Below are 15238 nucleotides of genomic sequence, written 5' to 3'. Positions count from 1 at the left end.
TATCTCAGGCTAGGGGTACTGGACCTCACTCTGACAAGAGTCCTTGTATTGGATCCAATTCGCAGTGATGGCCCAGAAAGAGAAAGCCTCTGGAAAGAGCGAGAGCACGCATGCCTACAGGGCTTCTAATGGATCACCACAGATACCCATCTAGAGAATACGTGTGGGCCTGTGTGTGCACGTATGGCACGTTAATAGGTCAGTTTCATTTAGTTACATTAGATAACTTCCTATTACATCATCTTGTACTGCGTTGAAAGTATGAGGGATCTGAAAAGGGTGCTGTGGTTAGTTTCCAACGTGTCCATCAAGGCCAGTGGAAGGAATGGTTCACTCTAGGTGCTGGATCCTCGTGTGCTTGGCACAGAATCTACTTACACAGGGTTACTGCGAAACAGACCAGAGACGTGCAGAGCTGGTGGAAACTTCTGAGCCTCATACCTGGGATATCACTGGCATTTGGCACAAATTCGGACTCACGGTCGGTTCTGGAAAACCCTTTGTTCAGCTCTCTGGAATGTGGGATGAGTCTAGCCTTGCACTGTGATTTTGGGCAGGACCCAGATGGAGCCATTGGAGGTCCTCAGGAGGTGATGACGGAGTTCTGATGCGGAAAGGACACTGTGGCGAGACAGAGCCGGCCTCAAGACCTGCCTTCCCTCCTGCTTCCCCGCAGGACTTTGACAAGCTGCTCGGCCTACCTGAAGTTTAACTTCTACAGCTGTGAAATATATGTAAAACAGGCCTTCCAAGCCAAAAGAGTTGCTCTGAATATCACTAAATTACAGGTAGGGCAGAGTCTCCCTCAAAGGCACTGTCATTGGAGAGTGAAATACGTTTTATTATGTGACAGCTTGGTCTCAGTGTCCAGCTCTGTAGCCTGTGATTAAGGAATGGCAGTTGAAGCTTTACTATTTTAAGTAATACCGTGAGTGGCAGGATACACAGTGTCTCCAAGCTCCACCCCTTTCTCTTCCATTTCTCTCTTTCTCTGTCTCTCTTCCTTACCTGTCTTAATCTCTATCACAACTATTTTTTAAAAGATCCATTGATGGCCACCCTTGCTTTCAATTTTTTTTCAAATTTTTATTTTTGTTAATGAGCAAAAGACTGAGAACCAAAAGGCATCTTTTCTGGCATATCTTGATGTCTTCAAACCTGTGACGCTCCATCCTAGATGATAACAAAAAATGCAACAGCTTTACAGCAGAGGCAGTAGAGGAGAATTGCCCTCCTTTGGCAGATTCAGGGCTCCTGGGCCGAGGGTGTCACTGCATTCTAGAGCGGACTGCGCCCAGGTGCCCGTGGAGACAGACTCACTCTCCAAGCCTCCACCTCCGATAACCTTCCCTGCGAAGGTGCTCGTTTTACCTGGGGCCAGAAAGAAGAAGACGGCAAAGAGAAAGAGGGACGTCCTCATGACTTGCAGTTCTCGAGAAATCAGCACAGTGTCCATGAGAAAAGAGCAGCAAACACCCACATTTAAACCTTTCTCCAGCCCGATAACATCTTGGTCGGTGAGGCGTGGCGGAAGCGAAGATGTGTCTGTGCTCTTCTCCTGGAGGCCACAGTCACATGGGTGGAGAGAAAGACCTGAACTGTCCACTTTAATCCTCCCCCTTGTGAGACAGGGAATGGGATACCTCTCTTTAAGAAGATGTGAAATTACGGGGATAAGCGTCCATCGGCATCACCCCACTAGTCCGATTGCTGCTAATGTCGAAATACCCTAGACGCATTTGTTAAAACAAGAATAACCCCCCGCCTCCCCAGCCGCCAAGCAACAAATGATTGCTATGTTATGGAAAAGGTGGTTTTCACACGTGATCTGGATAAGCTCAGCAATTTAGTTCCTCGTGCTCCACTGATACCAATGAGGGATTGAACGTATAACTACCTTCGAGAAAACGGACACGTTTCTCAAGGGAAGAATTCCAGATGGTATTTGCTGACATTCCCCCTCCAGGGGACGGAGCTTAATTGTCTCAACTTGAAAGTGATTTGCTTCCAAAGAATAGAATATAGAAGGGGAAGAACAGTCACTGAGGAGTGGGGGAGCCTGGCAGGCACGCCTCACCAAGTGGTCAAGGTTAACCTCAGGAGGGGTCAGTCATGTATCCCTGACATGAGGAGTGGGAGGAGAAGGACACTTCGCTCTGTGCTCTCCTTCTCCCAAACCCTAAACCCCAGTCCACTCATAAGAAAACATCAGACAAACTGGAATGCTGTAGTTTAGTTAGTAGTCAAGTACTACTGAGACTTTCTCGGTTTTGACAAATGAACCATGGTTATTAACATGAATAACTATTAACATGGATGTTAAGGTTGGGGAACTGGGGGGAGGGTAGATGGGCACTCTCTGTACTATCTTTGCAACTTTTCAGTAAATCTAAAATTATTCCAAACTAAAAATTTTATTTTAAAAAACGATCGGGGAATATCCTATCTAACTTTAGCCTCAGTCACCATGATATTTTTGTTAGGTTTTTTTAATGCATATTGATTATATATGATGAATGATCCAGTTAGGAATGATAGACTGAAAACATGCATTTTCTCTCTTCCCTTCCAACCTCACCTAAATAGATTGAAGCCCCCAAGAAAAGACGAACTTCCAAATATTTTCAGTTATACACAGTTTCATTTATCTTGTTTGTTATCTCCTCATCTCATTTATTTTTGCTTCTTACAAAGTGAGTCTGATTCATCTGCAAGTGAAGGTTGCAAACATGACAGACTGACCGTTGGATCCTCTGAAACAAATGAATGTTAATAAGGTGATGGAAACTCCACTTCTTGTCAGGGATTCATGTGGTTTCTCACCTAAATTCAGGATGTATAGTGTCTCAGTCTGTTCAGGCTGCTGTAACAAAATACCACAGACTCAGTAGCTTATAAACAACAAGCATTCATTTCTCACAGTTCTGGAGGCTGTGCAAGATCAGGGTGAGGACCCTCTTCCGGGTGGCAGATGGCTGACTTCTCACTGTGTCCCCACGTGGCAGAAGGGGAAGGGAATCTCTCTGGGGTCTCCTTTATAAAGGCACTAATCCCACTCATGAGGGCACCACCCTCATGACGTAATCTTGTCCCAAAGACCCCACGCGCAAACATCATCACCTTAAGGGTTAGGATTTCAACTTAAGAATTTGGGGGGGACACAGACATTCAGACCATAGCCTAAAGAAGCTTGTCTGAGCTCTCACAAAGAGCCAACTAGCTCTCCTGAGGGAACTGCTGTGTGTAAACTGCTAAAAGAGCAGTCCTCCTGTTCACACCTGACTGGGAAGAGGACAAATGCATTTTACTGGGTGAATTCTAAGCACAGGAGTATGGTGAGTTCCAGGATTTGGGGGCTGATCAAGGAAAAAGCAGGACCGTGAGAGGCAGTAACACCACAGGCCATATTGGGTGGCACGTGGACAGGGTTACAGGAGGAGGCCTTCCAGAGAGCGCAGCCTGAGGCCACCAGCCCAAACGGCAAGGGGACTCCGAGGAGAGAGGCATCAGCGGGGGGCGCGTGTGTCTAGATGGTGTCTCTTGGCAGCAGGGTGGGGAGTCTCTGGGTCGGAGGGCACAGAAAGGCGGCAGCAGTTTGGGGTCATGGCTACAGGGTGTGTCTGATCCGTGGTTAGCAGGTGGTGGGTGTGATTTTGCAGGGTGTGCAAAGCAGGGGGGCTCTTCCTGGCTGAATAAATGCCTATTTGTGCTACATTCAGAGCAATTGGATGTGGAAGAATTTGAGTTTGGAGCCGGGGGATCTGTGCTACAGAAGTAAACGACACAGGGACCAGCACACTGGGGCCATCTTTGGACCACTGGTGCAGGGAGACCTCGTGGTTCCCACGACGAGGACAAGCCCTATAATTAGAGGTGGTTTCAAGCGTCATTTTATTTTTCTGAGATTGGAAGTTCACTCCAGGTCAGGACCAGCTACATCATCTGCTGGGCCTATTGCAGGATGAAAACACACGCTTCCATGTTCAAAAAGCACGGAAACGTTGCCATTAAAGCCACCAAAATACGAAGCTTTTTCCTTTCCTCCCAGGTCTCTGTCATAGTATTTTTTATCTGCTGTTTAACGTCGTACTCCCTTGGACACAGGGACACTCAGGGACACCTTGCAGACCCTCCCCGGTGCCCCCCGCCCTGCCGCTCTGCGCATATGCTTGTGGCCCACTGGCTGCTGGGCTGCCCCCGAGTCCTGCCACCCGCTGCTGGGCAGGTGTGCCTTGCCCCAGAGAGGGTCAAGCCAGGCATCTCTCCTTCTCACGGGCCTGCCATCCCCACCATGACAACTGGGCGACTCCTGAGATCCTGAAACGCCTGTGCTGGATGTAGTCTGTGCTGAATTGCAGCTGGGGAGAGGCTCGCTCCGGTCACGCTGCCCGCCTTCACCACAGCACCAGCAGCCCTGGGGCGGGTGGGTCGGTGTCCCGTCCTGAGATGCTCAGGGCTCAGGAACATGGCCCCAACCCTCTCTGGGTACCAGTCCAAGCTAGGAGTGCACGGTGGCAGCGGTCGCCGGGAGGGAATAGAAAGGAGGAGGCCAGGCTGGGGCCCAGGGTTCATGGGGCAGCGCCGGGGACCAGAAACCCTCCCAGGGAGCGTCAGGCTTCGTTTACAAAACACATAGTCAAAGGTAAAAGGTTGGAAAATTTCAATACAGTGAGCGCAGAGCTTTAAACCCCAAGGTGGCAGGAAGAGCTGTGTGACCGCCCTGGTCACCTGCCCGCAAAGCCGGCCTGGCTACAGGTTGTTAAAAATGCCCCGAAGTTGAAAGGCATTAGGCTCAGCTCTATCCCCCAGCACGTACATAATTAGCTTGTGTTCCTGAAGCTTAATTGTTGAAAACACATACACGTATCAGCGATGTTTTGTTTTATGGGCCGGGAAAGCTTCATTATGACTTAGTGGACTTGGAAAAGAGTTTACAGAAACGCTAGAGAGAGAGATGTGAATCAGTCCTAGTAACAATAGCCCGACACTCTGCTAAGCACTTTCCATACATTATTTCAGTTAATCCTCTCAAATATCCTATGAAGTAGGTACCATTATTACATCCTCATTTTAAGGATGAAGAAGCTGAGGTTCAGAAAATTAAGCAACCTGATCGAGGTCATATACTGGCTACATCAATCTGTCTGACTTCAGAGTCTAATTATTAGAGTCTACTAATTTTAAAATTATCCTATTTTTTCATTTCAAAAATGAAGAACAGAGCCTTGCATGAGCATAGGCAACAGGATGGGACTTCTGAGGGTGCAGTGATACAGGTATAACTTTTAATACCCATGTTCTTAATGAATTAAAAGGGTGTGATAACTATGACTTTGGTCTTCTAGGTGATGTTGTTACGGGCTCAGGGATTCAGAGGTAACTTGGCAAAACGACTGCTACCCCTCCCTTTCTCCTTGGGAATTTTAGGGACAGTACGCGTGAAAGCCAGGGAAGTGACACTATATTTATTCAGCTCTCACAGGGCACCAGGCCTCCTTCAGAGCATTCCACGTGTTCAAAACACTTTTGTGTCATCATCACACCAGCTCCTCAGAGCAACCTTGAGAGGTTGGCGGAGTGACTGTGCTCTCTCTCAATAACTCTGAGTTGGTCCTTGTTTGATAGATACGCAAACTGAGCTGGGAGCGGTGAGGCGTAGTTTGCTCTTCTCCCTGGACTAGGGCAGAGTTGGCCTGGTGTCCTTTCCACCACCCCAGTCAGAATCCCCCCAGTTCAAGGCTCTATGGAGGCCAAGGGTTATGAGGCATCACATCAGTCCTTGATCCTGGGAAATGGAGCGTATAAATGTGCTTCCTTTATGGATCCACTCCACTGACCAAGAGCATATCCCATTGCTTTCAAATATAAGGGAGCCTCTCGTCCTCTCAGAGGAATCCTGAACCTCTGTTTGAAGAGTCTTCCCTCAGAGATGGCGCCAAGCAGGAAGATGTTTTATTTTGTCTTTGCCTTTTTCTTCATTTTGGCTCAATTTCCACCAGGTAAATGAGAGTAGATGGGTTCGTGATGGGGCAGAGCATGAAGCCTGATGATTCTTCCGCGTGCCACCCTAAAACGAGAGTAGCAGCTCCCCTCTGCACTTCTCATGAGAACTCTTGAACCTGCAGTAGCATTTTCTATGAGCAAACTATGATTCCTTTTATTTTTTTAAATGTTTTTAAAATTAATTAATTTATTTATTTTTATTTTTATCTTTTGGCTGCATTGGGTCTTTGTTGCTGCGCGTGGGCTTTCTCTAGTTGCAGTGAGCAGGGGATACTCTTCGTTGCGGTGCACAGGCTTCTCATTGCGGTGGCTTCCCTTGTTGCGGAGCACAGGCTCTCGGCGTGCGGGCTTCAGTAGTTGTGGCACGTGGGCTCAGTAGTTGTGGCACGTGGGCTCAGTAGTTGTGGCTCACGGGCTCTAGAGCGCAGGCTCAGTAGTTTGTGGCGCATGGGCTTAGTTGCTCCGCGGCATGTGGGATCTTCCCGGACCAGGGCTCGAACCTGTGTCCCCTGCATTGGCAGGCGGATTCTTAACCGCTGTGCCACCAGGGAAGCCCTATGATTCCTTTAAAAAAACAAACAAACAAACTTATTCTTGGATACCAGGAGTTCTGGCCTTCAAAAATAGAAAAAAGATTCAACCTCTGTGAGTTGGGAAAACTTTTACACAGTGCTATTTCCCGCATTGATATTCATGTCCAAAATGTGCTTTGTTTTGAATTTAGGGTGCCAGGCAGGACTCGAGTATTCCCAGCCACTTCCAGCAGGTAGGTTCAATCCCTTTTTATTTTTAGGAACTCTGGCCCTGTTAGGTATCTCTGACTTCATGGAGGTATCTCTGACTTCAGGAAGCCATGTAGATAGTGGTGAAAACAGAATTGCCTGAAATCCCAGCCCACGAACTCTACCTTCTTCTCTTCCTCTTGTTCCCAGCGTCATATCTGGATTTTCCATTTCACAGAGAAATCTCTTTGTTACTGGATTGTAATTTTGGTCATGGAGCTTTGGACCTCGTGGCTGTTCTCATTAGCTCATGGTACTAACTAAACCAAGGTCACAGGACCAAGCTTGTACCAGCCAGTTAACACTGCCCTGAGAACATGCCCACCCATCTCTTATAGCCTCTGCTCCTAAATCCAGTAAGGTGTGTCCCAAACGTATACCACTGGTCTAAAAAGGATCAAATAAAGGCGTCAGGGCGTTTCAGTGAAAACTCATCACCACTGCAGAAGAGATATTCATAAAGAATAGCCCACTGATCTTTTTTTCTGTGAACTCACCTTACACAGGAAAAAAAAGCATATTATAAACAGAACTGAAAGAAATATTCCTGGGTAATTCTAAACAAAATTTACAAGTGTTCAGACAGAATTTCAGAGTGAGAAAGAGTAAGGTTGCCACTAGTCATTCAGTGCTTACGGTGTACCAGGCAGTCTATTAACAACCTTATGTGGATTATGTCATTTGATCTCCAAAACATCCCTTTAAGGAAGGTACTATTATAACCAGCATTTTACAGAAGATGAAGCAGAGATACAGATTAGATGTTAAATAATTTTGCCCAGGGGATACAAATAATAAGTAGTAAGCTAGACTTCCAAGTCAGGACAAGTTTTAATTCTGTGACTCTCAACCAGGTAGAATAACGCCCAGCAATACTCATAAGCAGAGGGTAGCAAACAAAATCCTCAACAAACTGTGCTGCACAAGCATTGGACAATCAGACCATATACTGCCTGGAGAAGAGCAGATGCTGCCTTAAGCAATCATTTTGCCAGTGCCAGTGGGTAGCAACTGCACGTAAGCCCTGCATATAAACATAACTAGAGAGGGTTACTAGGGTGATGGGTGGGAGAATGGGTATTCTAGGTCTGTAGCAAATGGGAATCTAGAGGTAATCCCTGGCATTCCGAAGAGTAAGTCAGATGAGAAATACAACAGAATCCCATATCTTCTCTGATTCCATGGCTGAAAATGTTGATTCTTCCCTGATTCAGTAATGAAAATCTCAGGAAGTAGGACAGGCTGAGACACCAAAGCACAACTATTAGCAAATCCGTGTGAAGAGAAGTGGAGCTCACACAAGCTGGGAAAGCCAGGTGGATGCTAACGCAGAAGATCCTAGGTGAGGAAGGAGACTGGAATTTAGGAGAAAGTCATAAAATTAGAAGATAGACATGAACAAGAAGTTGAGAAGCTTGAGATTCAGCTATTGATCTGAGGTGCCTTGGAGCCACAGAACTGTACTGTAGGCTTTAGACCAAGGTGGTGAAGAAAGATACTGGTTTGATATTTGTTATCAGGGAGACTTTGATGTCATCTGCTGCTAGCAGGAGCGCATCTTCAGTAGAGCTCTACCTGACATCTTCTCTCACCTCCAGTCAAAGAGAGTGAGAATAAGTCACCAGGGACTTTGTTTCAGAGTCGATTGGAATTCTTATCCAAAGGTGTGATGAGTGTACAGCATCAAGGAAAAGAGGAAGGTGATACGAACCCGGGCTTAGTAGACCAAAGGCTGAGGGGATGGATTTGACGCTAACAGTGGACTTCCTAGGAGCAAACGGAGAGCCAAGGCAGTCCCCAGGACCATGGAAATCTCCAATACAACGTAAGCAACACTTAACCTGAACACACACAATCTGTGAGTTCGTATTCAGAAGTTATGTGGGCGACCTCAGGAGATCCAGTAGCCAGGCAATGGGACGGCGCCCCGGGAATGGACCAACAGCAGCTGGGTGAGTCACAGGGCAACTCGCTCCGTGCGCAGAGTGAGAAGCAGGTGGTGAGGCCGGAAACAAGCAGAGGACCACGACTGACATGAGCACTGAGGACGGAGGAGTGAGCTGCTAGGAGCTCGCTGAATGACTGCAGTGGCGGCACCAACCTGAAGGCTCCATGTTGTTCTGAGGTTATTGGGGAGGGGTGGTTATAATAGGAAAGAAAGTAAGAGGCTACAATTTAAATGCTGCCCCCGGAGAATCAGGCCAGCAAATAAAGGCTTCCTGGCTAGCAGACGCACTACCTACCTAGTCCATGAAAGTTATCCTGAAAAATTCTTTGTGGTCCTGTAAAAAAAGTTTCTGCTTACAGGAACAACCAGAACAGCTAACTGAGTAAAGAGTGTTTGGCAAAATATTCTCACATAAATTATTCCATTTGACCACTAAAAAAATTAAAGATGTAGCAAGTATTTCTAGAACGTCCATTTGACAAATGACAAAGCTGAGATTAAGCAGTTTACTGAGGACACGTGGCCATTACCTGGCCCAAACAAAACTGAACCTGAGTCTTGAAACTCTACCCTCAAAGATCTTTCCAAACCACAAGATAGCCCTCCCATTTTCACCTTGTAACCTTCACAGCAGCATCAAGTATGTATTTTTGTAGTTCCGTAATATACATGACACTCTGTCCAACTGTGCTTACTTTTGACCCATGCAGGTTGCTAAACCCATGAAGACAGGGTCTGCACCTTCCTCTTGCTTAAACATTAACTCTCCCCATCTCTACTCTGAAAAAAGTGGAGCTCCTTGGAAAAGTCCAGGCAGTTTCTTGAAAACACTTTTTATAATCATAAACCCCAAGCCTCCCTTCTTCTTTCCCCTCCCTAGAGAGCCCTTGGGAAAGGCATGTCAGCAGCTCTTTCTTGGTGCAGGTGACTTTGCTCCTTGCGAGCCATGCAGGCTCGGCCGGGGCAAATGCAGGAAGATGTGCGCGGAGGACGAGAAGATTGTTGGGAATTGCAAGGTGAACTTTTTCTGTTGCCGACGGAGGGTCCAGTAAGCCACACCAGCACTCTTCTGGCTTCAGAAACAGGACCGGATATTCAAGGAAGGTCGAGAAGTTATGCAGCTTAACCAAGTCACACAGTGCGTGTCAGGATCATGCTCATTTCCTTCTTCCTTTGTTTCTTTGCTTATTTTTTAAGATAATCTTTAAGCAGGCTGCCAGTAGGGAGAGGGAATGGGGGAGGGGTGAGGTAGGGGTGGGAGACTGAGAGGTACAAACTGCTATGTATAAAATAAATAAGCTATAAGGATATACTGTACAGCATGGGGAATAAAGCCAATATTTTATAATAATTTTAAACGGAGTGTAATCTATAAAATATTGACTTCCTATGTTGTACACCTGAAACTAATAGATTGTAAATCAACTATACTTAAATTAACAAAAAAGTCAAGACATGAGTGGGTACCTGATAGCTACTCACAGAATCAGATACTGTTACTATATATTTATAGAGTTCCTTATAATTTATGAATCTTTCCCCCATAATTTTCTTGTATGACTCACAATCATCTTATAAGGTAGATTTTATTATCCCCATTTATATTTGAAGAAGTTGAGACCCAGGCAGGCTGTCATTTCCTCATGGTCATAGCTGGAAACCAGTAAAGGGTGTGCACACCACTATCATGTTCTGTGTATCCATTTACATGCACTAATTCTCACAAAGTAGGTACATGAAAATGGCATCCACAACACTGTTAACGGGATTATAATTCTATAGAGTTTAACAAATTATTTTTTCCACATCATTTCTTGTTGAACCAATATATTATCACTCATTCTAGTACTTATGGTGTATTTTTTATTGAATATATTTGACATAGAACCATGTAAATTTAAGACATACATGTTCATTTGATACATTTATATATTGTAATATGATTGCTGTTGTAGCGATATTTAGCACCTCTATCATAGTACCTAATTATCCTTTCTTTTTAGTGTTCGGATAACTAAGTTTTAGTCTCTCAGCAAAACTGTTGTCTGTATTCATTACACTGTGCATTAGATCACTGTGGCTTATTTACTACCTGCTGCAAGTCTGTATCCTTAACATCAATGCCATCCTCCTACCTCCCATCCCCTGGTAACCACCATTTTACTCTCTGTTTTTTACAAGTTTGACTTTTTTAGATTCCACATATAATAGATATCATTCAGTACTTGTCTTTTTCTGACTATCTCATTGAGCATAATGTGCTCAAGGTCCATCCATATTGTCGTAAATGGCATCAAAATAGCCAACAGTTCCCTGAAAAGATGCTCAACGTCACTACTCCTCAGGGAAATGCAACTCAAAACCACACCTCACACCACTCAGAATGGCCATCAAGAAGACAAGAGACAACAGGTGTTAGAGAGGATATGGTGTGTGTGTTTTTTTTAAAACATCTCACATCTACTCAGTTAAGGTCCAGGGCACCAACTCTGTGTTTCTCTTCCTACCAGTGCATGAAAATGTTAGAGATTAATTTTAAAATGTTCAGCATTGAATATGCATAAATGGTTGACTCTATAACTTTGCCTTATGAAATAAAATTTGTAGCTTCGCAAAATAAAGGTCAAAATGATCAGTCCTGTGAGTAGTGACTCAAAGCTGAGCCCTCAGTTTTAACACGTGAGACTGAACAAGGTGTTGCTCCACGTTTGAGTGGACCACGGCCTCATGTGTTGTTTTGCACTCAGATCCACTCCCTGTCCTCTCCCTGCTCTGCTCTGTATAACTGGCGGATTCTCTGCAAGCCTCACTCTCTAAGCTTCCTGGCGTTTCTGGCTGGTGTCAGTCAACTGCAAGTGCCTGGCAGAAGAATGGCAGATGAGAGGACAGGAGAACTGTGGGATTTGCTCTCTCACCGCTCCAGCTCGTGTCCTCACTTCTCGCTCGGCACTCCCACTGCAGGCACCGCTTCTGCCAGCTAGCCCCCGCTCCTGGGCGCACACCAGAGCCTCTTGTTTTTCTCCAGCCATACGGCAGGGGGGGATTCCAGCTGTGGCTAGTGTTAGTGTGGCCTCACTGTTCCCATTTTGCAGGTTTGGTTTTTCCAACACTGTTATCACCAGTTGTCCATATTAAATCCTCTTTATTGAATATTCTGGTATGGGAACCATTTTCATGCCTGGAGCTTGGCTGATCTGACTTTTAGGCTGACTCTGTTGTCAGATCCATTTACATTTGACCAACTGTTCTCCAAAAGAGATCTGAGACATAACCATTGTGAACCCTAGAGCGTTTCCTTCATTTTCACAGGAATTAATTCAGGGAAGCGGCAAGTGGAGGCTCTGGTCTCACAAACCTGGTTGAGTCATCACCTGCTAGTGGATGCTCCTTCTGCCCAGATCTCCCCAGCAAGAGTAGAGTTGATGGTTCACAGAGCATCATGAGGCCAGGGTATCTCCTACTCATTCCATATCCCATATTGCTTGATTCCCAAAACTGAAGGTGTTCTGGACCCTAACTGAAGTCTTTTTTATAGAAGAATTCATGTACATGTCTCAGAGTCATACAGAATGGGGGACCAGTGGTTGTGCCCTGATAGTACCTTAATAATTACCTTAAATAGCATCCAGAGTCAGATGGCTTATGGTCTCAGAGGTCACCTCCCATAAATGCTCAACTATTCACAAATTTCCCTTCTTTCTCTTGCTCTCTTCTCTCTTCCGTACTTTGCTCTTTTTAGAACTTTTCCACGCAATTACCTCTTTTTTTTTTTTTACCCCTCAGACACCAGTCCTTCCTACAGAATAATAAAGTCTCAACTCACACTAATTTCTTGTTACTTGAAAAGTCAGCCCTTTCCGACGTCAAGTGGATGCCCATGGCTTCCTCAGATAAGTTTCTGTTGATTCCACAGTACATTATGGAGATCTCTGATATCAGTTTCTGCTGGATCTTCTGAAGGGGAATGTCTTCTGAATGCTGGATGGGTCAGAGGGAAATGGCGCAAGGAAGAGAGACACTGGGGCTGGTTTCTCTTAAAGTACCTCGACTCAAGTTAGTCTGCATAATGCTCCTGTTTAGCAAGATTTTATCTCCATTAATTCTGAAATTGTGTTGGGTTGGCCAAAAACTTCGTTCGGGGTTTTCAGGTTTTTCCGTAACATCTTATGGAAAATCTGAACGAGCTTTCTGGCCAACACAATAGCTATTGGTGGTCTTATGCTAGGTGGCTATTACCCCGTCTTGGTTCTGGGTTCTACTTCAAAGCCCTCTCACAATAACTGAAAGGGAATGACAATGCCTATAGAGCAAGGCAGATCAATTTGGGCTGAATTCCCAAAAGGTAGAGGACAAAACACTAAATATCATTAACTTCCACGTTCCCAACTGAGGTACTAAACCGCAAAGGCAAGAATGACAAAGAGGGGCTTCGCTGGTGGTGCAGTGGTTGAGACTCTGCCTGCCAATGCAGGGGACACGGGTTCGAGCCCCGGTCTGGGAGGATCCCACATGCCGCGGAGCAACTAAGCCCGTGAGCCACAACTGCTGAGCCTGCGCGTCTGGAGCCTGTGCTCCGCAACAAGAGAGGCCGCGATAGTGAGAGGCCCGCACACCGCGATGAAGAGTGGCCTCCGCTTGCCGCAACTAGAGAAAGCCCTCGCACTGAAACGAAGACCCAACACAGCCAAAAATAAATAAATAAATAATTAAAAAAAAAAAAAAAAAAGAATGGCAAAGAGGGTGACCACAGAATGTGTTTGGAAACACTCAGCCTTGTACTTACTTGAGGGCATAAAAGAAAGCTAAAGGAGTCAAGGGACAGCATTTCTCTGGAAAATGTGGGGGGGGCGGTGTTCAGCCTCTCAGGGGGAAAGGTGAGGAAAACAACGCTTTCACGCCAGTCCTTATGAGACTGGCTACAAGTAGCCTCCCTGGAGAATCTGACATGTCACCCCGTGGTGCTCATGCCTGACTCACGCCTGAAAATATCTACCGGAAAAGAGCTCTGGCTGGAGTTGCCTATGACGGCAGAACAAGAAGGGAGCCAACAGTGGAGTAGTTGCACTTACGATATTAGGCAGGGAAATGGGTGTGATTCCCATGGACCAAGTGAATGGACCAAGGTCACGGGGCTGAAACCGTCCTAAAGGGAAACCCCCCAATAATGTGGCCTGTGAGGGCAAAGGGAACCAGTAGCAAGTGGTTTCAGGATAGAGCTGGGGGAGGAGAGGAGCTAAGGTCAATTCATAAGAGATCAACCAGAAAGAATATTAACCATTCAGGAAGCTGTACAGTGAGGTGGGCCACACAAGAGTCCCAAAAGAACACATAAATGTGCTTACCATAAAGATTCTACCTGTGATACTGCTGTGTTTGTTTGTTTTACTGTATAACAAAGTACTAGCAACTCGGCAGCTTAAAGCATCGCACGTTATCTCACGCTTCTGTGGGTCAGAAGCCTGGGCACGGTATAGCTGGCTTCTCTGCTGAGGGTTTCACAAGACTGAAATCACGGTGTTGGTTGGGACTCTGATATCATCTGAGGCAGGAAAGGACGTCAGCCAGGGCCTTGTCCTGAGCAAGCAGCACCTGCCTAGCACTCCCGTGACTCTTTCCACAAAGTGGCAGCTTTCTCCTTCAAGGCCAGCAAGAGAGATTCTCATACTTCAAAACTCTCCAACTTCTTTTTCATAGCACAAGTGAGGGGAAAAGAAACAAAGCTATATGGAGCAAAGTTTTTATTTACTATTGAAATTAAGTTAGCATTAATCCAAACAAGATTGTTTTAAATTAATTGTAAATCCCCAAGTAATTAATAAATTACCTCAAAAATATACAGCAAAATAAATAGGAATTAAATAAAATAAAAGGGCCTAAGTAAAATAAAGTAAAAAGGAATTAAGATGTACACCAAGCAATATCTATTAGCAAACACAAAATAAGTCAGTAATGGAAGAATGGAGGAACAAAAATGACAACATTTAGAAAACAAATAGCAAAATGGAAGATATAAATCCTACCTCATCAATTATGACATTAAATGCAAATGAATTAAGCACTCCAAGCAGAGACTAGCAGAATGAACGTTTTTTAAAAAGATCCAACTATATGCTGTTTATAAGAGACACTCTTCTGATTTAGGAAACAAAGAGGTTGAAAGTAAAAGGATGGAAAAAGATACACCATGCAAACAGTAACCAAAAGAGAGCTGTAGGTGTTATACTAACAGCAGACAAAACAGACTTTAAGACAAAATTGTTACTAGAGACAAAAGAGCTTTTTATAATATAAGAGTTAATCCATCAAGAAGACATAATAATTATAAATATATACGCACCTAACAACAGAGCCCCCCAAAAATGAAGTGAAAGCTGACAGAATTGAAGGGAGAAATATTTAATTCAATAATAATAGTAGGAGACTTCAATATCCCACTTTCAATAATGGATAGAACAACCAGAAAGAAGAGCAGCAAGGAAATATAAGATTTGAAGAACACTGTAAA

The 15238-nt window shown here is 45.0% G+C and overlaps 1 protein-coding gene and 1 long non-coding RNA gene across 3 annotated transcripts in view; one reads left to right on the top strand and one right to left on the bottom strand.

Annotated features, from left to right (window-relative positions):
* Positions 1 to 15238, bottom strand: part of LOC309619440 — a 64368-nt gene that overhangs the window by 34422 nt on the left and 14708 nt on the right. The gene's annotated exons all lie outside the window — the stretch shown is intronic.
* On the top strand, positions 2870 to 13456 carry LOC309619491 (beta-defensin 105-like). Its single transcript, XM_082374686.1, has 2 exons — positions 2870 to 6001; positions 9444 to 13456. Exons 1-2 carry the CDS (start codon positions 5930 to 5932, stop codon positions 9783 to 9785), a joined length of 414 nt encoding a protein of 137 aa, XP_082230812.1. The 5' UTR covers positions 2870 to 5929; the 3' UTR covers positions 9786 to 13456.

This window comes from Balaenoptera borealis (assembly GCF_965194805.1).
Source record: "Balaenoptera borealis genome assembly, chromosome: 21".
Classification (NCBI taxonomy): Eukaryota; Metazoa; Chordata; class Mammalia; order Artiodactyla; family Balaenopteridae; genus Balaenoptera; species Balaenoptera borealis.
Note: the sequence above shows the minus strand (reverse complement) of the source record. Positions and strands in the feature narration are given on the sequence as shown.